The following is a 26,743-nucleotide window of genomic DNA, read 5'->3' on the forward strand; positions in this document are numbered from 1 at the left end:
TGTTAGTATATATTGAATTATAGTACTAATTGGTTATATGATATATGTATATACTATCTGTATACAATCCGTTACAAGCAGTAGTTTCCTCTTTCAACACCACAACAGGCTTAAATAGTAAAGAAAGTTTATAATAATCTTTTATTCAAAATGAGTGAATCTTTTAAGCTGGGGTCACACATTCAGGATTTTTACTGCCGTCCTTGACAGGACCATTCCCGATTAAAATTTGTCAAAAGTCTGATCAAGATCCTGTGAATCGTGGATTGAAATTCGATCTGTATCTTTCGCCAGGTAAAATTCGACCGAGTCTGTCACGACTTTGTCCCGATTCTACCGAATGTAATCCGACAGAGATCAGATAGTGACAAGACAATGAACCGACGCTGACGGAAGTTATCCGTTCGAAAACTGTCGGCATAATCGGGATGATCAGGTACTGTCGGAACGTAATCCTATCACGGTCCGCTCTATCGCATTGCAAACGGCTTTGTCTGGTCTCAGTCGTATTGTATTCTGTTATTGTCGGGACTTCTCCAGATCATTCCCGTTCCACAGGACACCGTCCCGAATACACAGAACATTGTTAGGAATTCGATCCGATACAGCAGAATCTGCCACGACATAGGCACGATTGTAATCCGACTAGACAAAATCGGCTGAGTTTCCCCGAATGTTACGGGACGCACCTAACTGTCGGGGTGCTTTGCCGAACTATTCGGACCCTTCCCGACCAGTAGGAATCTGTTACGAACTAAAACGACTGCGTTCAGACAATAATAGGACATTCCAGATAATTGAGGATACTAATCCGACTTTTTCACTTTTCGTGTCGTATCGCTGTCTGATCTCAAACGGGAGAAATAATCGGCAATGTGTGAACCCCGCATAAGAAATAACATTTATTTATCATAAATTGTCGTGTGTATAAACCTGCATACTTTCCGTTCATTAACAATACAATTATATCCAAGTCGAGTGTTTATTATTGAGTGTCAGATATGCAACTTATGTTCAAATAAATTAACAAATATATCTAAATCTGACATCTTTATAACTGACATCTTTTGTCTTTTGTATTAGTCGTTGTTATACTATTGGTTATGCCTTTTTGTTCGTTTGCTGTATCACTTCAAATGGTAGGAGAGGGTCAAGATATCTCAAATATGTTAAATATTGTCACACTAGTATGTCTGTCTAAATGCAGGAACCTAACATTTAGTGGATGATCATGTCGTTAGTTGCTGTTTCTCTCGTTAATTATTTTTTAGTTTTAAAACTCTACGTTTGTTTTTTTGTTTAAATTGTTTCTCGTGTTCTCATTATGGTGCATTCAGTTGGCAATAGCTTTATAAGGTATTAGTTTTGCTCAATGTTAAAGGTCATACATTGACCATATAAAGTTGTTAACATGTTCGTTCTTTAGTCACTGGTGGATAGAAGTCCCGTTGCAAACATTCCTCTTCTCGTTATTTAGTATTGGTGTTCGACAAGGAGACAATTTCAGTCCCAATCTATTTCAGATTTTTGTAAACGATTTACCTAGTATTTAACTTTAAAATATCACTTATGCACCAGTACCATCTGAAAAAGGTGAAATAAAAATTTGCCCAATAATAAATAATATTTTTTTTTTATCAGGATTGAGTAGATGGTTACATATAAATCTAAAAGAATATTACATTGTAATAACATTAACAGTAACAATGTTACTGCACCAGATGTTCAATTCGTCAACAAATGAGTGCAACATCCACAAAATATCTATTATTACATTTCAAATTTCTTATAAAAATATAAATCAATTCTCTGAAAGAGAGTTGGATTTGATTTCTATGATCGCCAGTATTTACGTTTGAAAACATAACCAGAAAACATAATGCCCATGCATGGGGCATAATAAAATAAAAAACGAAACTGCAAAACAGAGTGAAATACAATCTACAAAGAAATAAGTATCTGACTAAAAGGTCAATGTTTTGTTTAACAGAATGCCTTTTCTCTCTTCTACTCATTAATATTTCCTTCACGATTCTACCATATATTATTCATAATAATTAGAGATAAATATTTTCCTACGTAATATATCCATTACAGTCCGGGATGCGGTTCGATAAAAATGCTTCCCTTGTGTATTTAGCTCTCCGTTCAAATCATGTCGTTTCGCTGCCTCCAATGGTAGACGCGACAACGATGGGTGTCTTCAGGACAGGTAAGATTTAAGGAATCAGTTTGGAACTAGACGATACCTATTAGTATAGGTGAGTTGTATAATATGTGTTGCTTTGCGATAAATGCATGTTGTAAAATAATTCATAATCAGAAATAGCTAGAAGGGAAAGTGTGCCACCTATACACTTAAACATGAGCACAACAGTATCCCCTATCTATCTAATGTGTTTTCATAAATATGTGATATAGGGCCAAAAAAGGTAGCAGTTTTATATGTCTTGTTGTTGGGCATTTTCAGGGTGTTTTTAAGGGTGTGATTGATTAGGTTTGTTACACTGTAACATTATATAATACACGTCCATAAAGTCGCTTAAAAGCGATTATCACACAAATGAACTCGATGTTAATTATTCTGTTTACAGGATAAATGATTCTTTATCATAAATAAATGTTTGTGTGGTGTATATTTCAAAAAGGAGGTACTTTAAAAAAAACAACAACACCAGAATACCTTAATACTACAATACCTGCAATTGTTTTTTTAAAATAAGAGGGCTGTTTCGTATCCTTAACCTAATTTTTCTAACACATTCGTTAGATATGTTGAAAATATAGCCAAATGTCAATATATCCATCCCCCTTTTTTCATTTCATTATTTAAAAACACAGCTCTAAATAATATGAAATAACCTAACATTGATGATTATTCATGGCGATTTAGAGATAAATATCTTCCCACCTAACGTACCCATTATTCTGAGAACATGCTACATGTGTATGCTTTTAACACTTTACAAGTAGAGGCCGAAATATTTTCTTAGGACACCACTGGATTTTCTTTAAAGAGATCAAATAACTGTGATGAAACTCAGATGAAAGTTTATACGTTGAAAGCCACAAACATTATTTCAGTCATGTTTGATAAAAATTAATAATCTATATGTATATCAAAAACCAAATGACATCAAAATGAGAAAAACGCATACCACATACTAGTAGTTAGCTATACAAGGTATCGAAATGACAAATGTTAAATAATTTCAAACGAGATAACTTATGTCCTGATTTATGCACAAGACAATAAAAGAAAAACAAATATAATATATAGCAAATCACGAATATCACTGAATTATAGGCTCCTGACTTGGGACAGACACAAGTGATTAATATATACAAAGACACGGAAAGTACGAGTAACGGAGGTAATACAAATCAATATGTAGAAATGTATATGTCAATGGGTCATACACGTTACGATGTCTCTAAAAACTGCATGAACAACAATTTTTTTTTTTGGTCCTCTTTTTAGAGTTTAATATGATGTTGTTTCCTTCAATTATTCATATTTTCTGTTACATTTGGTAAAAAGTTTATATGTCAGAAGTGGTAAACAAATCAAGGAAGGTTTTAAATATACATGATTCATTTTCGGTTGCCCTTGTAACACTATGTATTTTAGATTTTATCATATCATAAGTATTTTCCTATACATATATATATGTTTTAATCTGATTCAAAGTTTGAGTCAAAATAATAGCCTAACTCGTTCTTACTATCAAACTGTTTTTATGTAAACGGTATGCATTAACATAGAGGTTCTAAAAAGCTCACCTGCATCTTCCAAATTGGCACATTGTTTTTCTTTCCTTTTATTCTATAATTTATTTTTCTTCATAAATTTACAGGTAAAATCCTATATTTATCTTGTTTAACAATAATCAAGTAAGTGCAATTACTGAGCATAATAAGTATTTTATGGACTAACACTATGAAATCTATGGATTAAGTATAGTAATAACATTTTTATTAACATAGGATTAATAGTAATAGCAGTACAAGATATATATAAGCATGCATATGGTTTAACAGTTTACAAATTCTTTCAAATACTCATATACAAACATGTTTATACATTTACCTAATTTAAATTTAATAAGTGACCTTAGTCCAGGGGTTCCAGTACACGTTGCGTTCTTCCAAACTAAAATATTTTAAAGAAATATGTTTTTCTTAAATCAAGTTTTCTTTCATATTATTGTTAAGACCTTTTATATGAGGTTTATATCTTGCATGTTACATCTGCAAATGAAGTCCTTTGTCAGTAAGATAACTTTATATTTCAATTCATAATTGTCATAGAGGCCAAAATTGACAATATTCAAATTTAGTGGAATTCCGATATGGATTATATCGAAAATTTAAGAATTTATATTGTGCCAAATGTTGGTTACAAGTTGACAACCCAAAAGTAAATGTGCTATTAGGATAGTTTCGGGACCTTCCTTGCATAATATACACAAATTACAATTAAGACTAGAGCATTTGTCCCCAATGAATAATTTTATATTGAAACCAACATAACCTGATGTATTTTGAAACGTTGGTAACACAAAAGGTTTTTTTTCCATTTTTCCACAATTTATTAAGAATACCTTCCCATTTCTTTCTGCTATATAATCTATATGCATAGTATACATGTCCTTTGAGCACTTTTCGGACTTGAAAAAATATTAATATTAAAAGATATAAAACCCTGATGTTTTTTTTCTCTTTTTCGGTGTTGATTCCAATGGCTTATAGCCACTTTTAAAGTGATAATATGAGCCCTTAAAACTGTAGAAACATGGGTTTGAAATTATACATTATTTCAAAATTTTCATATGATAATTTATTTCCTTGTTAATCTAACAGGTCATTTACAGTCAGGATGTGCCCAATTTTTATAGTAAACGCTGACGTAAGCAATTTAAATATGTTTGTAATGCCATATAAATGTCAAAATGACTTCTTCAAAATGAAATGGATGTCTCAGTTTAGACATACTTTTCCAAGCATGAACAACATCATCCCAAAATTATTTGTTTTTAATTTTTAATAATTTCAAAATAACCAAACGTTATAAGTAACTGTTTTGAACATTTTTGTAATATTTTTTCTATTTCTTGTATTCGAAATGGGCATAATTTAGATTTAACATTCTATTTAAATCAACAAAGAAAGTGATACCTAATAATTTGAAGGTACTGAAATCCCATTTCAGTCCCAACTTTTCACATATGTAGTCCTGACTCTGTGTTTTGCTACCTATGCTTTTAACTTTTATTTTGTCTTTCAGTCCTGATATCTCAGCATAGAATTGTAATATACAGAGAAATGCATCCAGTGAAGAAGGCGTCCCATCTAGAATAAGTGATGTGTCGTCTGCATATTGAGACAAGATACTATGCTATGTATCATCTATCGTAATACCCTTTCTCTCATCACAATTTCTTAATTAAATGCCTAAAATTTCAACACATAGCAAGAAAAGGTAAGGAGAGAAAGTATCCACCTGTCTACAGCCTCTCTCCACACAGAAAAATCTGACAGACACCGTTCTGGTTGACAGTTGGTGTAATATCATTGTAAAATGATAATATCCGGTTTATTATAATAGAATCTCTAAAATTAAAATACTTCAGTGTTTCAAAGAGATAGGCACATGATATATAGTCAAAGGCCTTCTCAAAGTCAATAATTAATAATATATTAGGGATATCATTTTCTTCTGTAAAGTGTAAACTATCATATTAAGGTTACAGTTCGCCCCCAAAAAATCTACCCAGAATAAAGCCTGTTTGATCAAATTGCCACACTGCAGTAATAATCTTCATTAAAGGGGAATAACTCTATCAAGTGGTCACTGAATATTTAAGTCATGTTGACATGTGTGTAAATATAAAAAAGAAGATGTGGTATGATTGCTAATGTAAATCTTATAATGCTGATTATTTTTTTCTTTTTAAAGTTTCTATTTATCTATTATAGTTTGATTATCAATAGAAACGGATAAATCAAATAAATAAAAAAAAAAATAACATTAAAAGGGCAATAACTCCAATAACTCATCCATTGAATATTTTAGCTATTATGGCTTACTTGTTGATACACCCTTATGATCAGTTTGCTATTTAAAAAAAATCTAATTATGGATTTAATTAGTTTTAAGATAAGACACAAGACACACTAAAAAATCGAAAAAATCGTAATAAGAGGACAATCACTAAAAGTCGACCAACGATTTTGGACAAAATTTACTTATTGACAGACCTTTTCTTGCTTATCATTATTGCTTTTATTCCTTCGAATAGCGGTATGCTACTGTTGCCTTTATTTGAAATGTTAATTCATCTCATAAATTTTTATGATACTAAGCAAAAATAAATTTTCTTTGGGTTTAATTCGTCGTTTAAGGGCAATAACTCCTATAATAAATCGTCTGACAGCTTTAATGGGAAAAGATATTCTGTAAATCTCAACGGTGGTCAAGATGATATACAAAATTTGTAGTTGAATCATATGTTTTATTTCTATACATGTCGCAAAGGTTTGTCGTGAAGCCACATTCTAGCATCTAAATAGCCAATTGATGATTGTGGGCAAGTTTTGTTTAATTTAGGCAAGCAGTATCAGAGGAGATGATCTTAGTAAAAGTTAACGGAAGACAGACGATGACAGACGTGACAGATGGCAGACGGCACAGGCCACGTTACACTGGTCATTTGAGATGAGCTGAAGAGTTTTTCATACGAAACATGACCCTACTGAGTGACTATGACAATCAGAGCACACAGTCTAGGTTCATATGATACTATGTATACAAGTATGATGTCGAATTAAGACTGCATGTTTTCTAATAAAATTTTATCAGAAACGCTTGAGACAGAACGTTTTCGATTAATATAAGATCATTAACAACTATCTTGTCATACAAGGAGACACACGTTAAGGTACGTATTGTGATGAAAGAGAATACTTGTCTTCGTTTTGCAGTATTACGTTTTTATTATTCAAAATGATAGCCTACATCGCTGTCTTTACCATTATACATTTCGAGCTAGTAAGTTTACGCTTTCGGTTCCCCTTTGTCCTAAAAATGTAAAAGAGCATAAATTGCGCTAGTCATTATCATTGACGCAATTACTATTCCTACTATACCTATCATTGCCATTTAATTTGGTACTTTTTGAGTATGGGTTTGTATGACAGCTACGGTTGTATTGACTGCAGTTGTTTTTTGATTACCACGAGTACTGTCCGTATAATCTACAAAGAAAAAATATTCATTATAGCTGAAGCGACTCTATTAAATCATTTCCATATTTTTTTACTGAATGCCACAAATCAACAGAATTTTTAAAACTTGTCATGAATACAATGACGGATGCGACTAGTAGAAACAAACTGTTTACCCTTTCTGTTTCACCGGTTTTAAACATTTTAGATAGGTTCATGTTAATGTTTGTGTCACTTACAATTCTGACATTTATTCATGCATTATTGTAGATTAATAGTACGGTTTGATAGTGTATTTTTATATTGGTAATGTCGTAATGCTTTATGAAGAGACGTTCTGTCATCGAATTCCAATGCGATAAGACAATAATTTAACTCTTGATAGTTTATAATAAAAATATTTAAATTCATTAAATCGGCGACACGGCGACAAATCTGCATCAATGAATTGATTCTAAACATTGCTTTAGAATCACTGATTACTGAGCTGATATTATGGTATTGTTATACATATTCATATGAATTACTCGCAATAAACTTGAAATGAAACATTTATTATATCTTGAAAACGTCGACAGTTGTTATCCAATCGTTTAATGTGTTTGAGCTTTTGATTTTGCAATTTGGTTAGGAACTTTCTGTTTTGCGTTCGGTATTTTTGTTATTTTACTGTCGTCACAGGATATCCAATTAAATACTGAGGTCACTTAATTACACAACGTTTGTCTAGAGACCAGAAAAAAAACGATATTTTTTTTAAATAAATCAAACCAACATTTGATAAATGTGATAATAAATAAATAACTCATTTAACTCATTAACCAAAAAAAGCCTCCACTAAGATGCTGAATCTAAACTTTTGTTTATTACAGAAATATATATACGTGTTCGTTACTGCACAAGATGACAAGTGATGGTAATAGTGGACCACTAGTATTGATTTTTTTCACAAGATATATATTGGATTATGAAATAAAGACATTTGACATATGCTGTAAACCAACTGTAAGAGTGATGTAAAATAGTAAAACTGACCGTCCGAACAGTTGTACAGTTTAAGATCATCCACAGCAATATCACCCGAGTAACTTTTTAACTTTGTTCCTTCAATTATAAACTGAAAATATAAAAAAAAAACCTATATTAACTCACTTGTGAAGATTGTAATGAACATGAATTTACCTTTATAGATTTGAAAGAAAAGGATTTTCAAGTTACCCTACAATATGTTAGAGTAATACAATTTGCAGAATCAGCGATGACCGGGTGTTTGTCTACAGCGACTTAATTTGGTATTGACAAATTACAATAACAAAGTAGAATGCGAAGGGTTTCTTTATTGATTCTATTTTCTCGGATTCACCTGATTAGCTTAAAGGAGCTGTTTGATAATGTAATAAACATGTGCAGTAATACATCAAACAATTTCAACTTTATTGCAATCAAATGTCTCACAAACTTGAAATATGTAATAAAATCATTATTTTGTAAAAATCGTGACTTTCACATGAACAAGCAACAGGGAAATTTTCTTTTTTCTTTGGATAATTTAACAAGATTTGTGGATAAGGTGTTTGAGTGTTATCTTCTGTAAACTAAATAATCTACATTTCTGGTAGTGCTTGCATCTCATGCTTCCTTCCCACTGAGCCTTATAGAAAGGATATGAATGTAGGTCTTTTTTGTCGTTTCATCTTGATATTGACACATACACCAACTTTCACCAGATTTTATGACAAATATGGTGCTTGTCAATTGTCAACGGTCCATTTCTCACCATATATCACTTTCTACCCGTCGTATGTTCAGGGGTGTGGAAATATCAAATTATTTACTTGCACATGCAAAATCTACTATACGTTTTGTTTACTTGTTCTAACTGTCTGCTTTATGGAATAAAGCAATTACTGTCTTTTGTTTCGGTAAATATTATACAATTACTGTCTTTTGATGAGGTGAATATGCGGTTTTATTGACTTTTGAAAAATGATATTCACTAAGGCCGACGGCCGAAGTGAATATCAGTTTTTCAAAAGCCAATTAAACCCCATATTTACCGAAACAAAAGACAGTAATTGTTTTATTCCATATTCCGAAAGAAGAACATGTATTTAATGAATAACATATACCAAAACAAATTTTACATGAAACATTTAACCGTAACGTTGCATGTAAAAGCGCGTGACGTTTAGCGCGGTGAATAACACTTTCTCAGGTGAATATGCTTTTTTATTCAAAATTCAATTCATATAGAGAAACCTACTAATATAATACCAATATGGAAAGGCCTCAGTGAATATCATTTTTTCAAAAGTCAATAAAACCGCATATTTACCTCATCAAAAGACAGTAATTGTATAATGTTCTTATTTCTTAAGTTACCAGAATCGTGAATTTACCTGCTGTGTTGTATTTCACATTGTGACATTTTGAGTGAGTTTGATTAAGCATTACCGGTAATGCATGTACAGCAGTGGCACCATTGTATTGAGACATTCTCATTTAATAGAATGTACAATTTGAAAGTAAGTTGCCTATCAGATGCATAGTTACCCTAAAAGACGTTTTTCGTTCTCCGACTGGAAATTGTCCTTTGATCCATTCGTCCCCTTGATTACCAGAAACGTTGAACTCTGCTTTTTGTGAAAACTTATCCGGTTGTCCCATTTCTTCAATATATAATTTTAATCTTCCAACTTCTGTTTAGAAAATGAATAACTATTATGTCTTGCTTTCTTTAGTGACTATCAGTTAATCATGCCATTGTGAGGGAAAGGTAATAAGGACAGAGGGTCTTGAGTCATTTGCCCAAATAAATTCTTTCACTAAAATACTTTTTTCATATAGTATTAGATAAATATAAGAAGATGTAGTATAAATTCCAATGAGCCAACTCTGTCATCTAAGTCACAATTTGTAAAAGTGAACCATTATAGGTCAAAGTACGGTCTTGAGCACAAAGCCTTGGCTCAAACCAAACAGAAAGCTATAAAGGGCTCTAAATATTACATGTATCAAACCATTCAAACGCGAAAACCAACGGTCAAATCTATATAAAAAACAATTCAATACCGTTAACAAATGGTAAAGAATGCTAAAAATAACGGTCTTTAACACAAAAACGCTGAAAGTTTCTTTGATTTTATCATGCAGACAAAGCTGTATATGTCAAGATGTAAATGGAGTTCAAACCGGCTCATTAAGATTTTTCAGATATTTGATGTACCAGGACAATAATTTTAAATTGCCAGTCTTTGTTCTTTAGAAATATTACACATGTTCGTGCCATTGATGGCATTCAAACACGCACTAATATCATGCTCATTGCTTTTAAGCCGAGGTCTTGAGTTCTGTCGTGAAGTCGAGTGAAATTTTCCTCTGCTCAGGTGAGGTATTTGGTTTCTCCTCTGTATTTCATAGTGCTGATACAAAAACTTTTTAATTAAAATTTTGCATCTAAAGTTGCTTGCAAAGGCTAGACTGTCAACCCCATTATTTTTTTTCTCAAAGTAAATCTGTAATATTTTTATGTAAGGATGGATTGTAAAATCATGAAAATACAAATGATAGAAATATTGGAACACAATGCTACCTTATTTCATTTGTACCAATTTAGAATGCCAGCATGTCCTCTTTTTATTCAAATATTGCATCATAAACAAATATCAGTAGTTTTCATACCTCAGACTGACTGGTATAACAAAATAATTTGTCCGCATCAACCAAAACTGACCATATTTGCACTTTATTATGTACATGATGTCAATCTTAATAGCCGCAAAGTAAATCAATTATATTTTATATCAGGATGGATTGTTTGATATAAGTGAAAGCAATATTGGAAAACAAAATTATGGTCACATCAGTTTATAGTGCCAGCATGTCCTCTTTTAAATCAAAATTTTGAATCGTAAACTAATTTCAGTAGTTTTGATATTTCTGACTGACTCATGAATATAACAAAATTATTTGTCCGCATCAACCAAAACTGACCATATTTGACAGCATCAACCAAAACTGACCATATGTGACAGCATCAACCAAAACTGACCATTTACACCTTGTTATGTAAATCTTAATATATATATAGCCACATACTAAATCAATTATAGTAATACATATTACGATGGATTGTATAATTCAAATGACAGCAATATCAATGAATATTGGAACACATTGGCTACAAAACATTTTCCACATCAATTTAGAGTATCAGCAAGTCCTCTTTTTATTCAAAATATTGAATTGTAAACAAAGGAGTAGGTCTGGTAAGGGCCGATTTTGGCCTCAAATTTCAGGTTCATCTAACGAAAGTTTTTGGACACTTTTTAAACACTTACATTTAAGTGTCTATTTCAATTGATTCGATTAGTTTACGTAAAAGATTTTAACTGATTTAGTCATTAAAAACGCTCTGATTCAAGCTTAAATATGAAAAATCTATCAAATATGCCAAAAAACGTCACTTTTCTGATAGTTTTTGTCAAAAATGAATGTGGCCGCATCCGTGTTCATCCTCAACCTTTATATATGTTTTGTATTATCATCAAAAACAACTCACATTTCAACATTATAAATAAACACGAATGCGGCCACTTTCATTTTAAACGGAAACCTTCTAAAAATTGACCAAAATGCTAAAGTTTTGAAGATTTCAGTAATTTAGCATGACTGGTCCGTTTCTGTGTGTGTTACATTGTAGTGTTGGGTCGTTGTTCTCCTCTTTTGTTTGGTGCGTTTCCCTCAGTTTTAGTTTGTTACCCCGATTTTGTTTTTTGTCCATGGATTTATGAGTTTAAACAGCGGTATACTACTGTTGCCTTTATTTAATGATGCTAGAACGCGATATTTGTGCATTGTGTCGTCAAAAACAGCTCATATTCATGTAGAAGAAGCATTTTACTTTCCAAAATATAGCTTCAAGATTAAATTTTCACAATTTTCTAAAACTGCTATATTTTGGGGCCAAAAGGGGTCTTAGTGAACCTACTCCTTTCAGTAGTTTCGATATCTCAGACTGAGTTCATACCTGCCAACTTTTCAAAATGTCCATGGGGGTTTTACGTGCAAGAGGACTCTTGTGATTCCAAATTACCTTAAAGGGGGCCTTTAAATGCACTTTAATGTTGTTTTTAGGCTGCTTCATACTTTTGACAGCTTGTAGCATTTATAAAACTAACTGTTTTGGTTAAGATTGTGGACAAAATTGCTCCTTCAAAATTTCCATTTGGGAGCTTTCATGTTGGAAATCCCCCGCAAATTATGACAGTTGGCAGGTATGTGAGTCGTTTTAACAAAATTATTTGACCGAATCAACCAAAACTGAACTTATGTACGCTTTATCGTGTAAATATATATGCTATGGCCTCATTGTAAACCAATAATATTTCTATGTGAGGACGGATCGTATGATAAAAATGACACCAACTTTGAAACACAATATACCTTATCGCTAATCCTGGCTGACCCGGCCTCTTGAACTTTTGAAGCATACAACAATCACTTTTCCGTTGTGGCGTCAGATATTTTGTTTTATGACGTCAAATTTTACGGGAACCTGTGTGATATCCAGTAATGACAGACAAATTGCGACAAGGTGTATTTATACCATATCTAAGAATTTAGCGCGCCGTTATTTCCTCTCTGTATCCATAATAATGAACCGTCACTAAAGTGACTTTTTAACATGTTTAAGTCAGTCACATGTCAGTAGTTTGTGATGTTTTTTTTTTTTTGAACAAAACTATTTAACGGCATCATCCAACCTGACTGATTATTATACTTTATTTTAAAAATAAAATAAAAAGTACATGTATGGGAAGTTCTCTTCTTGGAATAGTTTAATGTTAATATAATTTGAAGAAGCCGAAGAAAAATGCATGATTTTGTTTGTAGCCGAACGTCCAGGGGCAAATGCAGTGGCGGATCCAGAAATTTTCATAAGAGGGGGCCCACTGACTGACCAAAGGGGGGCCGCTCCAGTCACGCATCAGTGATTCCCTATATAAGCAACCAAATTTTTTTCCAAAAAAAGGGGGGCGGAACTTATTTAGTCAGTTCTACCTAGAACTGATACTGACAGTTCTACTTAGAACTGTTCTAGGACAGGTTAGAACAGTTATATGACAGAATATTCTGACAGTTCTAATGAGATGTTAGAAGTGATCTCCACTATAGACACTATAAATGTTATTCTTTTTTGCTTTTGTGCTTCGTCTATATATTATTTAGTTGTTTTTTTATTTGTTTGATTTTATAGTGATTAAGTTTATTGTACAATATCGACTGCTGTTTTGAATATTTAAAACATTTTTAACTATTGTGTCTGTTTGTTCTGTTCACACATGGTTATCAATATTGGAGTTTGAAGCAACTGTCTTACGAGTGGGAGTATAAGCTAACTTAAAAACTAGGTTTAAGCCATAATTTTCTGCATAAGGGAATGCTGTAGCTAGTCATGAAAATGACAGTTGTTTTTCAATGGTTTGATATGTTTTAGATTTTGATTTTGCCATTTGATAAGGGACTTTCATTGGAGTTCGATAATTTAGTTATTTTAATTTTTTCTAAGTGGTTTTAAAATTGTGTCAACATACCAGGTTTATAAGCAAAACGTTAAGACTAGAATCATCAGCGGTTCTCTAAAGTTGGAAGATCGAAACAATTACAAATTTATTGAGTATACGATTTTAGATATAGGTTGTATCTATTTTATGCTTTTTAGACTTACAAATTGAAAATAACCCAATGAAAAACTTTTTTTTTAAACAAACTATACCAAGGAGTTTTAAAGCTTTGAGATTGTAGCTTGTAGCTTTATAATGTCATAATCATTTTACTGGCTCATGCAAAATAAATGACAACACAAAACAAAACAAAGAGAAAAAACAAGGATAATATGGATCATATAGTTGCTTTAATCATCAATAACCTTTAAAATGTTTTTTTTATTACCAATGAGCGGTTCCTTAATAATCCGTAGGAAGAGTTTTCTTTAAGTGTACAACTCTAATATCTATTCTGAAGATCCGATTTATAATATCTTTCTTAAACTTAATCACGTTATCGTATTCCTGGTACAGTATTTCTTATCGCTAAGCGTGCATATTTACATGCATTATGATATCAATAAGACCACTTCATTTGATATCTTTAATATATAAAACATATAAAAAAATTAGAGCTGTCATACGTACTTATATTACTGAAGTTGTAGTGTTCATTCCACAAATCTACAAAGTTAAAAATGATATATTTTGATATTCTGTTAAACACAGTCAACATTAACCTGTTTTTCTAATATTTATTTATTCAATTTAATTTAATCTGTTGTTTGGTTTCTTTATCAAATTTATTTGTCAACTGTAACGACATTATGAAACATATAGTATCCCCTTTTCTCTTTATTGACACAGATGGACAACCTCAGACTAAAATCTATGATAAACGAGACCATTTGAACTTTCAAAAACTTGTCCATTCTATACCTGTGGTATGCTCTATGATAGAAAATTATATGGTAGTTGTCGTTCATTAATTGGGTGCACTAAAATGAAATTATATACCTATACATATTATACCGTAAGTACAGTAGGCCAATGAAAACCAACATCCTGCTTCAAGTACTTATGTCTTCTGACTGAGGCGGAAGAAAAGGGCTTTGAAGACATTATTGTAAAGCACGTTTGCAGAATTCAATTGAAAAAATGCCGACTGTAATTTTGCAATTTATTTTTCTATTACTAGCTTTGGATATTCGGCACGGTAAGTAGCATGATTGCATCATTGACAAGTGAGTAAATACTTTGGTTTTTATTGTGTTATACTTGACAGAAATCTTTTGCAAGAAATTGCGTTATAATGAGCAAAGATCTTTGGCAAGATGACATGTTTTATTGATCATTCATTATTTTGTTTAAAATCTTTTCATAATCATTCCTTGGAACAAAGTCAGATCATTTGAGACATTTTGTCAATCAAAACCTTAGAGTGAGCAAAAAAGTGTTAAGTAAAGGCAACAGTAGTATACCGCTATTCGAAATTCATAAATCGATTTAGAAAAAAAATCCGGGTTACAAACTAAAACTGAGGGAAACATATCAAATATAAGAGGAGAACTACGACACAACAGAAACACAACATTAAAATGTAACACACACAGACACGAACTACAGTATAACAATGGCCATTTTCCTGACCTGGTACAAGTCATTTTAAGAAAAATATGGTGGGTTGAAAAGTGACTTTATGTTTTAAAAATAGCGACAAAAAAGGATAAAATTATAATTTTACACATTTATGATATTCACAGATAAACTAATTATTTCCTTGTTTTCAAGAATAAGGCTAGTTTAACGTTAATAAACAGAAGTCAAAAACACTTATGAAATTGTGTGATGAATAAAGCTGTTTGAGGTAGACCATGTTTTACATTTGTAAAATATAACATTGAGGATATTAGAAGGGATTTTGTACTTCATTTAGAATAGAAAAACAGCCTATTTCTAGAGCAAATATTGACTACATGTAACTCATTTTGTCTGATTTTGTCATTTTTAAGATATTCTATATCAAGCGGTTGGAGTGTGAAATGAATAAGTCATCAAACTGTTTTTTATAAAACCACGAAATGCGTTTCAACCATTATTAAATATTCATCTTCATGAATCTAGGTTAAAATATTTGAAAGCCGAGGATGTATAAAATACTGAAACATGTGCAAAGCTACTTGACGAAACAGGAATCTAAAATAAAACCAACATAAAATCAACTTATTGAGTGAGTTAAGTTTTAACTTCTCGATACATTCTTTTTTAATAACGGATTAAAAAAGAACACGTCATTTCCAAATCATGGACTACAGGTACTGATTTGATGATATATCATCGAAGACTACTACCACATGCAGCGGTATTTACACAGTGCCATTAAACAATTCAAAACATTTTTTAATTATTGTGCGTCCGAAGCTCTTTCTGTATCAGCCTTCTTTAGCAACGCTTTGAAAAATGAAGGACGCATTAGTCATTAAACATGATAAAGGCTATACCACGAAAAGGAATTGTGCAGATTTACACAATAAATATAAATAAGTATGTTATAAAAAACTAAATTCCCTATGACGTTTACAATTTTTGAATTGTTGAAACGGTTGTAATCTCTCATAGGGAACGACCATTTGACCTTCAGTGAGGGTTAGGTTTTTTTTTCTCTGAAAAAAAATATTCTGATCACCAATTTGATGAAAAAGAATAGTCTGGTCAATCAGATAACAAAAAAAAATAATTTTGACTTAGGAAAAAAACCCATACCCACACCCTGAAATTAAATGGTTGCTCCCTTAATGCATAGAAGTAATGTTGAATTAAGATATTACTTCCACGATTAATGTTACAGTTAAATTTTTACACAACATACTCCGAATAGTTAATATAACCTCAACCAATAACAACTATCCGTCACGAAATAGCACAAAATTACCGAAAATGGTGTTAAACACTGATCAATCTATCATTGATATAATGAATGCTTGTCAAGATATTTTTATGTGTTGGGGTTAAATACTGTCACTCTTTCTTATATTGAATAAGTTTTACACGGCAATAATACAACAGTTTTATGTCCTAATTCTTCATTATTTTATCATAATTTTCAACATAATTCTAAAGAGGCAACGGAAAATTTACTGACGTATATTAATACACCTATTAATTATTCTTTCTCAGCATGCATATTGCAGTATTAGTTGATGATACCTTGTATGTAATATAAGTAGCGTTAGTATGATACTTTATGAGCTATATTTTTGAAGAAATAACCACTCACTATGTTGTATATATCGGGATTGTTTCAATATTCTAGTCAAATCTATTTCCGTTCATTCAGATCTACGAAAATGACTTTTCAGTGATAGAAATTAAAATGTATTTTAAGTGCTCTTCATTATTCACCTGTCGTTTATATGATACATTAATTTATCGGTAGGTAAAGGGACTTCTGTTCTATATTTCCCTGCCAAATTATGCACGAATTTTCTTGCAAAATAGTGTTAGACAATAATTGTTATACCGATTTCAGTGTGTAGGTCACATGCCACAATTTTCGAAATCAGTTACGTGGTAGGAAAATATTATATACAAACAATTAAAGGATTTTAAAAGTATACAGTAAAATTGAAATAAAACAAATGACCATATATATATATTGTACTGGTGCAGTAAAATCTGAAAAGTATTCTGAAAATCAGCATATATTGATGTTAGCTGTTATCCAGAATATTTACTGATACTTTTATGTACTTTTGTTTTTAATGTTGATGGTGTTGTGTAACTTTTCAGGCATGCATTCAAAAAAGTAATCAAAGGTAACATGCTTATAATTTGATACGCCAGACGCGTATTTCATCTGAATAAGACTCATCAATGACGCTCAGATCAAAATTGTTAAAAAGCCAAACAAGTATAAAGTTGAAAAGCATTGAAGACCATATATTTCAAAAAGTTGTGCCAAATAGGCCTAAGGTAATCAATCCCTGATATAAAAAAAATCCCAAGTTTTTCGAATAATTCATTATTTTGCAAACTGTAAATTTATAAAAATGACGCGTACGAAATAATTGATATTCATGTCAATACCGAAGTGCTGACTACTGGGCTGGGGAAAATAGTTAGTACTCTAGCAACAAAGATGGTTGACTATTATCTCGACATTTTTTGTATATTCATAGATGCTAATAAATATAAATGATTAGTACGTGGTATTATAAACACGAACCTCAAATATCAGAACAATAAGATACTATTTTGTATATCTATTTATATTTTTGTTTTCAGTTTTTGGACAAAGTTGTACAAACTTAGATCATCCAGCACATGGTCGAGTAAGACTGCGGGCAAGAGGCAGAATTGCAAAGTTCAGATGCTTTCGTAAATACAAGTTATTTGGACCAAAACTTGTCATCTGTTCAAGCGGGAAATGGAGTCTCCCACCACCTGTTTGTATACGTAAGTAAGTTTTCTATATCCCAACTATCGAAGATCTTATTCAAACCCATTTTGAAAACTTTCAAGAAGCAAAACTAGTTTGATTTTTTTGGTACATACTGAAGTGTTTACACCTAGTGCTGCTTCTTAAGAGTGTGGTTACAAACACTATAAACACTAGTAAATTTAAACCAACGTAAATTATTAGCATAAATGTATGATTCAACAATGTTCATCAGCAATGCAAAAGAGACACACTTCAAACTATTTTGTTAGTTCGAATTAAAACCCTAGAATGTTGTGAACGGTAACTAATCATATGCACGGTCTGAACAATCAAAATATTAAAGTAAAAGCGAATATTTGTGCTATGTACAAATTGGTATTTAAGACGACATTGGAAACATATCTTTTATTGAATTTAAGTGCTTTAAGCAACATTATACAACATATAGTGCCCATCTAAAAATGAAGAAATTTAATTCAAGGTAAATATACTAGAGACTCAAAAGTGCCTCACTTGTTAAAAATGTAAAATAGAAATAAACATATATTTAGATGTATATAAAAATTACAACACTATCATCAATATTTCACCATCTATCAGATTTAATCCATTTAAGCAAGGATAATATCTGACAAAAATATTCTTCAAGTTATCTATGGGTTTTTAACTCATTTAAGGAGACAGTTTCAGATTTCCATCAGTTGAATTCCTTGTAACTTTGTCTTTTTAATAACATTTTGTTGTTTGTAGTTTCTCTCTGTTTATCATTAAATAATATCCAAAAGCTCAAAATCTAAATCAATGAGAACTGTCAAAAGCACAACACTTAGATTAATGGCAACTGTCGATTGATTATTACGGTTATGTTAACTTAAAAATATCTGAATCGGATTTTTAGGATAAATAAGCTGTTAACCGTTTTCTCTATCTATGGTGATTTGATAGAAACTAGCCAATGAAATAAAGAAATTTGTATATAAATTCTGTCTCTTTTTTCAATAGATACACCTTTTTTTGGTTATAAAGATGTTTCTTATGTCCAGTTTTAATGCAGTTTCATATTTTCAAATTCAATCACTTTATCCATAAGAACAAAGGTTTAATATTGATATTTACTGAAATGTTTGTGTACTAGTATACTTTCAGATAGATAACTGTTCTAAGTTACTATAACAATTACTCAGTTCAGTTTATCGCAAAAAATATAGGGATATAAAACTATTTTTGATATATTTTACATTAAAGCTGTTTCGCGAAATTCTGTAAAAAGAAATTCAAACTTAAAACGACTTTATTGTCAATTCAACTGCACAATATACACCCACTTTGTCTAGCCAATGAATCCAATCATAAACAAGAGACTTAAATAAAATCAAGCCTAAACAATCAAAAATCATTTTTTTTTAGTTTTTATGAATAATCAGACAAAATATCCTAAAACTAACAAGTATAACCCAGACAACTACTTATTTTCAGGAAAAGGTTGTGATGAAATTCAATCTTCAGAAAATCTTACAGTCACTAACGATCAAGGTGGTGCTGTATTAGAATTCAAATGTGCTCCACCACTCAAATTAACAGGCGAGAAATTAATCACTTGTGATGGTAAAACATGGAGTGCCCCAGTCCCTTCATGTAAATGTACGTATTTTTTTATGTTTATCCGAATTCAAACTTTTTTTTATAATTTATTCTTTCAAAAACAAAATGGTTTATTTCATTAAAAGCAAGAAAGCTAAACTTTTGCGACAGAAAAATATATTGAAGATATACTTGTGACATAACTTCTCTTCAATTACTAAAAGTTTTCAACAAGAATTTGAATAACGGCACTATACAACAGCTAGCGACGGAGGCGTTACTGTTTGACATTTCGTTATATTGATAATTAGAAATCTTATATTTATTCTTCTTAGAAAAACATATTTGTAAAAATAAGATCTAGTAAGCATTTAATTCAATATGAAAACGAAACAAAACAAATTAAACATATAAAACATACCACTTAAAAAAGACAGGCAATTACCAAACAAATACAAATAGGTTTCGAGCATTTAATGTCTAAAATAAAATACATAATTTAAAACATAAAATAGAACTATTTGCCAATATTAATCTGCGGCTCATGTAACAAGTGCCTCTTTGTTTCATTCGACAGCAGATTGTTAGCTCTAAATATTGATAAATCACTTTTAATATAAAACAAAATCTTTGAGTTAGATAATAAATCAATAAAAGAAAACTAATTGCAGAGTTGATACTAGTGTTCACAATTTCTTTGTATAACACATTTGGAAAAAAGCATTTCAATGTTATTTTGTAAATTATTTTATGCAGATATTTGCCTATATTTTTTATGCAGATGTAGAACCAGGAAATTATTGTGATTTTGAAGATGAAAATATTTGTGGCTGGCAACATGATAAACTAGCAAATTTTGAATGGAAATGGAATTCTGGTACCACACCTACTCGACGCACAGGTCCGAAGTATGACCATACCATGGGGGAAGTTGGAAACGGTACGAAAATGGACGTAAAATGTGGGAGTTTCTTTTACTTTTTCAAAGGAGATGAAGTTCAAAATGTTTTTTTTTAATTAAAAAAAGGAATGTGTTCCCGAATAAATATTAAATAGTATACAGAAAAGAAAAATCATTTTCCTTGTGCATTAAACGCAACTAAGTAAGAAATATAAAAATATTTCAAACATATAAAGTAATGTGTTTATCTGAATTGATAATTGCTTCATATGAAGGCTATGTGAATCAGATTTCTTGTTTATTTCAGGGCATTATATGTTTATGGAATCTTCATCTCCTATAAAAATAAACGACAAAGCCAGACTATCATCTCCGTATTTTCCCGCTACAACAGGCGGTCTGTGTTTTGAGATCTGGTATCATATGTGGGGTGTACATGGATACAACCGTAAGCATTGGTCAACACACTATAATTACCATTTCATGAAAGGCTTGCGGTTTCAAATAGATTAAGTTATAGCTTCTAATAGCTTTTAATACTTCATGGAATTTAGTAATACCACTAGTTCAAGTTTTGTGGAGCCCTTTCTGTTTGAACACTAATAAAGTTATTATTCATCTGTACCGCTTTTATGTCCAGAAATAAATGTATTTCCAACAATAAAATTGTGAATGAAAACGAGGAATGTGTTGACGAAACAACAAACCGACAACAAAGCAAAAAACAGCCCAACAAATATGCTATTCCCGAATTTTTCAAAATAGGTATATTGCATACGATTTTATGTAATCTCTTGTTATGTAAATGACAATGATCTCAGAAAGGGTATCACTCAAAAGGATTGAATTGCTATTTCTGATCTGATTTGTTACTTCGGTCCTCTTTATTTGTATAAGTGTCGCTATGGCGTCACCAAAAAGAGATTATATTTCCTTGTATTAAAAACAAAATTTATGAAAGATGCTGTTTCCATTCATATGCAAATATATGACCAGGATCGGTATACCCCTTCCGGAGCACCTGTTATCAATCCCACAATTTTTAGAAGGTTTCTTGTTACTGAGTCTTAATTTTGAAAAAATTCTATTAGTTTCTTCTGACTCTTTTCTGTGAAAATTCTACTTTGGGAACTGAAGACCTCAGCTGAAAAGCAATGAGCAAATTTTTCGAAAATGTATATTCAAAATATTTAAGATAATATATACTAGTCAAAAAAAGAAACGATACAGAACTTTTTTTTATCAAATTTCAAGATGAATGTTTCCGTTTATAGGACCAATATTGAAGGTAGTAATACTAAATGACTATGGAAATATAAATCCGTTTAAAAAAAAAAGAATTTTTGCTTTCATGACGTCATTTGGCGAAATTTATTTTTTTTGACAAAATTCACATAAAACAACAATTTTAAAAACAGAAGTTTCAACTAATGATACCAACCTCTCATTGAAAGGTTAAGACGATGTTTGCCATCATTTCTTTTTTTAAAAATCGTACAGTTTCTTTGTTTAGCTGTAAAGCAAAGTTTGGCCCCACAAGAAATCGTTTAAATGTATACATTACCCATTGATTTACTATAGACAGTATGTGTAAAGTGAAATTAAAAAAAAAAAACCGGTAACAATCTTAAAACTATACCCGAAAGGTTCCAAATTTACAGTGTGTTGTTTTCATAGCTTAAGCATCGATTTGAGACGAAAACATTTTTTCTTTTTTTGCATTTGTTGAGATTTAAAACAAAACAAACTTTTTTTACCAAAAATTGTAAAATACAATATTTCAACCCATTAGTTACAATATGAACATGACTTGATAAGCATATTGAATATTTTTAAACGAATTTTAAAATTCATTTAGTACTTTGAAAATTGTGTGTTGATTTTTTATGAAACTTTCCGCAAAAATAATTTGCACCCAAAGATCGTTTACATGGAATTTTGTTACTTTCCGACAGGTTTAGATTTTCATAATCATATGTGCATACATTGCAAATGAAAGCTTTTTAAAATAGTATATCTCATTTTGTTTTCGTTTTTTTTTTTACCTGCATATTTAGAATTTATAAAAAAAACAACGTTTTTTGGTTAAAATTGTTCGAGTTTCAATGCCATCAATGGCATGCAAATGGGTAATATCTAAAAAGAACAAACACTGTCAATTCCAAAAAAAAAAAGAAACATTTTTTCTGGTACATAAAATAACTGAGAAATAATTCACAAAAAATGGAGAATACAGAAAAAATAATAGAATATCTTTTATAAGTTATAGCATGTATTTCAATAAAATCATATAAAAATAGGATCTAATACTATATGACAAAAAAGTGATTGAATTCTATATGCAAATGACCCAAAATATAGCTCTCTGTGTCAAAACCTTCATTTTGGCCTCAAATTTCAAGTTCATCTAACGAAAGATTTTGGACACTTTTTAAACACTTAAGTGTCTATTTCAATTGATTCAATTAGTTTATGTTAAAGATTTTAACTGATTTAGACATTGAAAACGCTCCGATTCAAGCTTAAATATGAAAAATCTATCAAATATGCATGCCCAAAACGTCACTTTTCAGATGGTTTTTGTCAAAAATGAAAGTGGCCGCATCCGTGTTCATCCTCAACCTTTATATATGTGATGTATTATCATCAAATACAACTTTACATTTCAATTTTATGAATGAACACGAATGCGGCCACTTTCATTTAAGACGGAAACCGTCTAACATTTAACTAAAATGCTAACATTGTAAAGATGTCAGTAATTTAGCATGACCTAATGATGGTAGTACCCGATATATGTGCATTGTATCGTCAAAAACAGCCTATATTTATGTAGCAGAAGCATTCTACTTTCCAGTTAATAGATATAAGATTACATTTTTCACAATTTTGTAAAACTGCTATTATTTTGGGGCCAAAAAGGGATCTAACTGAACACACTCCTTTGTATCTTGAATTTACCTTTACCTCACAATGACATATGATCTAACTGATATTCACAAAGGAAAGCAAGACTTCGTAGTTATTCATTTTCTAAACAGAAGTTGGAAGACTAAAAATATATATTGAAGACAAGATACAGTCGGATACGCTATCACAAAAAGCAGAGTTCAACGTTTCTGGGAATCAAGGGGACGAATGGATAAAAGGACGATTTCCAGTCGGAGAACGAAATACGCCTTTTAGGGTAACTTAGCATGTGATAGGCAACTTACTTTCAAATTATAAATTTAAATGAGATTATCTTTGGTTCCGCCTCAATACAATGCTATCTTCTGCTATACATTCATTACCTGCAATGCGATTTCAAACTCACTAAAAATGTCATAGTGGGGAATAAGAAACAGCAGGTTTATTTACAAATCAGACAACTATTCTTTTATATAGAGATCTAACTATGCAAAATCATATTTTCAGTGAGTTTAGATACAGTCAAAGAATGATATATATGTTAATAGGTATTCTTTCATACCAATGTTCCCCATTAGATCCGTTTATTTTTCCTATTTAGACACAACGATAAACATCTGTGTTACGATCTATTTTTTCAGTATCAAAATAGTTTCAAAAATGAGATAAAGTTAAAAAAAAAAAAAACACTCACTTGCACTATATACCGATCTCGAGTTTGTCCGTGATTGAAAAAATAAAACATTTTGTTTCTTGTTCTTCTTTATCAAAGGATATTTCAGTTATTTGAGACATCCGAATACAGTTAAGTTGAATATGTTTAAATAAACCACCGAGTAGCCAATTTGTTTGTCAATGACCATGGTTTATTAAGTACTTAGGGTTTCATAGAATGTTAGACTAATATGTCTAGGTGAGCCATCAATCTTTCGTTTGTGCATTTATGTCTATTAAGGGGTATTTTAGGGGGCAGAAAGAAGGGAGGGGTTTACTATAGAACCCTATGCGATTTTATTTTCTAAAATTTTCAAATGAATATAACTTGAAAACTATAAGTGATAAACACACGCACTCTTCAGAAATGATCATAGGACAATAAAGAAAATCACATGAAATATAGGGTGAGTCCCTGGTGGGTCATCCCCACCCCCTTCAATTTGAGAATATGCTATTATCTTGTAAACAGTCCAGATCCCCACCCCTAAACCATATATATTCTTGAATGGGATGATAAAACAAATCAAACGTAACTAAAGGGAAGTCACTGGGGGCACCCCACCCCGTTTAATTTGAGAATATGCTATTAACTTGTAAACGGTACAGATCCCCACCCCTAAACCATATATATTCTTGTAGGGGACAATACAACAAATGGAATGAATTAAAAGGGAAGTCCCTAGGGGGTCACCCAATCCCTCTTGTTTGAAAACTTGTTAACAGTCAAGATCCCCACCCCTAAACCATATGTATTCTTGTTTGGAAGAATAAAACACATCAAATGAAATATAGGGAGAATCCATAGGAGTCACCCCATCCCCTTCAATTTGAGAATATGCTATTATCTTGTAAACGGTCCAGATCTCTACCCCTAAATCATATATATATTCTTGAATGGGACAATTAAACAAATCAAATGAATTAAAGGGAAGTCTCTGGGGGTCACCCCACCCGGTTCAATTTGAGAATGTGCTATTATCTTTTAAACGGTCCAGATCCCCACCCTAAACCATATATATTCTTGTAGGGGACAATAAAACAAATGAAATAAAACAAAAGGGAAGTCCTTAGGGGATCACCCCATCCCTCTTGTTTTAAAACTTGTTAACGGTCAAGATCCCCACCCCTAAACCATATATATTCTTGTACGGAAGAATAAAACACATCAAATGAAATATAGGGAGAGGCCATGGGAGTCACCGCACCCCTAAACCATATATATTCTTGTACGGAAGAATAAAACACATCGAATGAAATATAGGGAGAGTCCATGGGAGTCACTCCACCCCACATGTATGAAAAACTTTTAAATGGTTGAGGTCCCCACCCCTAAACCATACATATTCTTGTATGGGACAATAAAACAAATCAAAGTCCCTGGTGGTAACCACCGCCCCCTCATGTTTGAATACTTGTAAGTGGATGGGACCATAGGAATGGCGAGTTATGGGAGCCTTGTTTGGGAGACTTCGTAACAGCATCCTGTTACAATTACTTCTTGTTATATACGTTTTTATAAAAGGTCTCAACTTCTAGATTTTCTAAAACTTAGAGAACATAACGATACAAGTTGACCGTAGTTGCTTTTGCTAAGTGTTGAGTGTCTTTCGGTAAGAAATATCTTTTAATGCATTAATATTTTTTAAAGATTATACCGTTGGTTTTCCCGTTTGAATGGTTTTACATTACTAACTTTTGGGGCCCTTTATAGCTTGCTGTTCGGTGTGAGTCAAGACTCCGTGTTGAAGGCCGTACCTCGACCTATAATGGTTTACTTTTATAATTTGTTATCTGGATGGAGAGTTGTCTCATTGACACTCATACCACATTTTCCTATATCTAGTATTGTACATTGAGTTTCCCTTATCAAACAGTTCCTTAAAACCCGTTAGTTGAATCCGAGTTACAATGAAACAAAGAAATCCTTCACATTGTACTTTGTTATAATGAAAAAAAATGTGTTTTTACCATTTGCGGTCGCCGTCGACATATACCCGGTCATCACTGATACTGCAAAAGACATAATTTATTACGCACATTTTGATTTTTCAATCTGGGAATTTCGATTGCTTCTAAAGACTTTTAGTTATTCCTAAATGTTGTGTGATATCTTAAACCCCCTTACTCTAAACGTTTTAAAGCGTTCCTCATTCAGGTAAATATATCAATGCGTTTTTTATAAACCAATTTGTAAAGTTTGATTGTGATATTGTGTTTTTTCTTATTTAAAAAGATGTTTGTTCTCTAGAATTAAAAATATTTATAGACAGTATTTTTCGTCACAATCTTCACATATGTCTTAATATTGTTTTTGTATTTTCAGATTATAATTGAAGGTACATTAAAAAGTTACTTGAGTGATATTTCTGTAGATGATCCTAAACTGTACAACTGTTCAGACGGTAAGTTTTACTATTG

At 31.5% G+C, this 26,743-nt stretch overlaps 1 protein-coding gene across 2 annotated transcripts in view; it reads left to right on the forward strand.

Annotated features, from left to right (window-relative positions):
* The first annotated feature begins 14,842 nt into the window (after positions 1-14,842).
* Positions 14,843-26,743, forward strand: part of LOC139480951 (zonadhesin-like) — a 74,621-nt gene continuing 62,720 nt past the window's right edge. For both annotated transcript variants that reach the window (XR_011654539.1, XM_071263942.1), the window contains exons 1-7: positions 14,843-14,991; positions 18,060-18,230; positions 19,693-19,857; positions 20,579-20,737; positions 21,006-21,146; positions 23,740-23,885; positions 26,649-26,727. Coding sequence is in view for 1 of the 2 variants with exons in the window: in XM_071263942.1 (XP_071120043.1) it covers positions 14,934-14,991; positions 18,060-18,230; positions 19,693-19,857; positions 20,579-20,737; positions 21,006-21,146; positions 23,740-23,885; positions 26,649-26,727 (919 nt within the window). In the remaining variant the exon portion in view is untranslated. The remainder of the gene's footprint in view (positions 14,992-18,059; positions 18,231-19,692; positions 19,858-20,578; positions 20,738-21,005; positions 21,147-23,739; positions 23,886-26,648; positions 26,728-26,743) is intronic.

This window comes from Mytilus edulis, chromosome 7 (genome assembly GCF_963676685.1).
Source record: "Mytilus edulis chromosome 7, xbMytEdul2.2, whole genome shotgun sequence".
Classification (NCBI taxonomy): domain Eukaryota; kingdom Metazoa; phylum Mollusca; class Bivalvia; order Mytilida; family Mytilidae; genus Mytilus; species Mytilus edulis.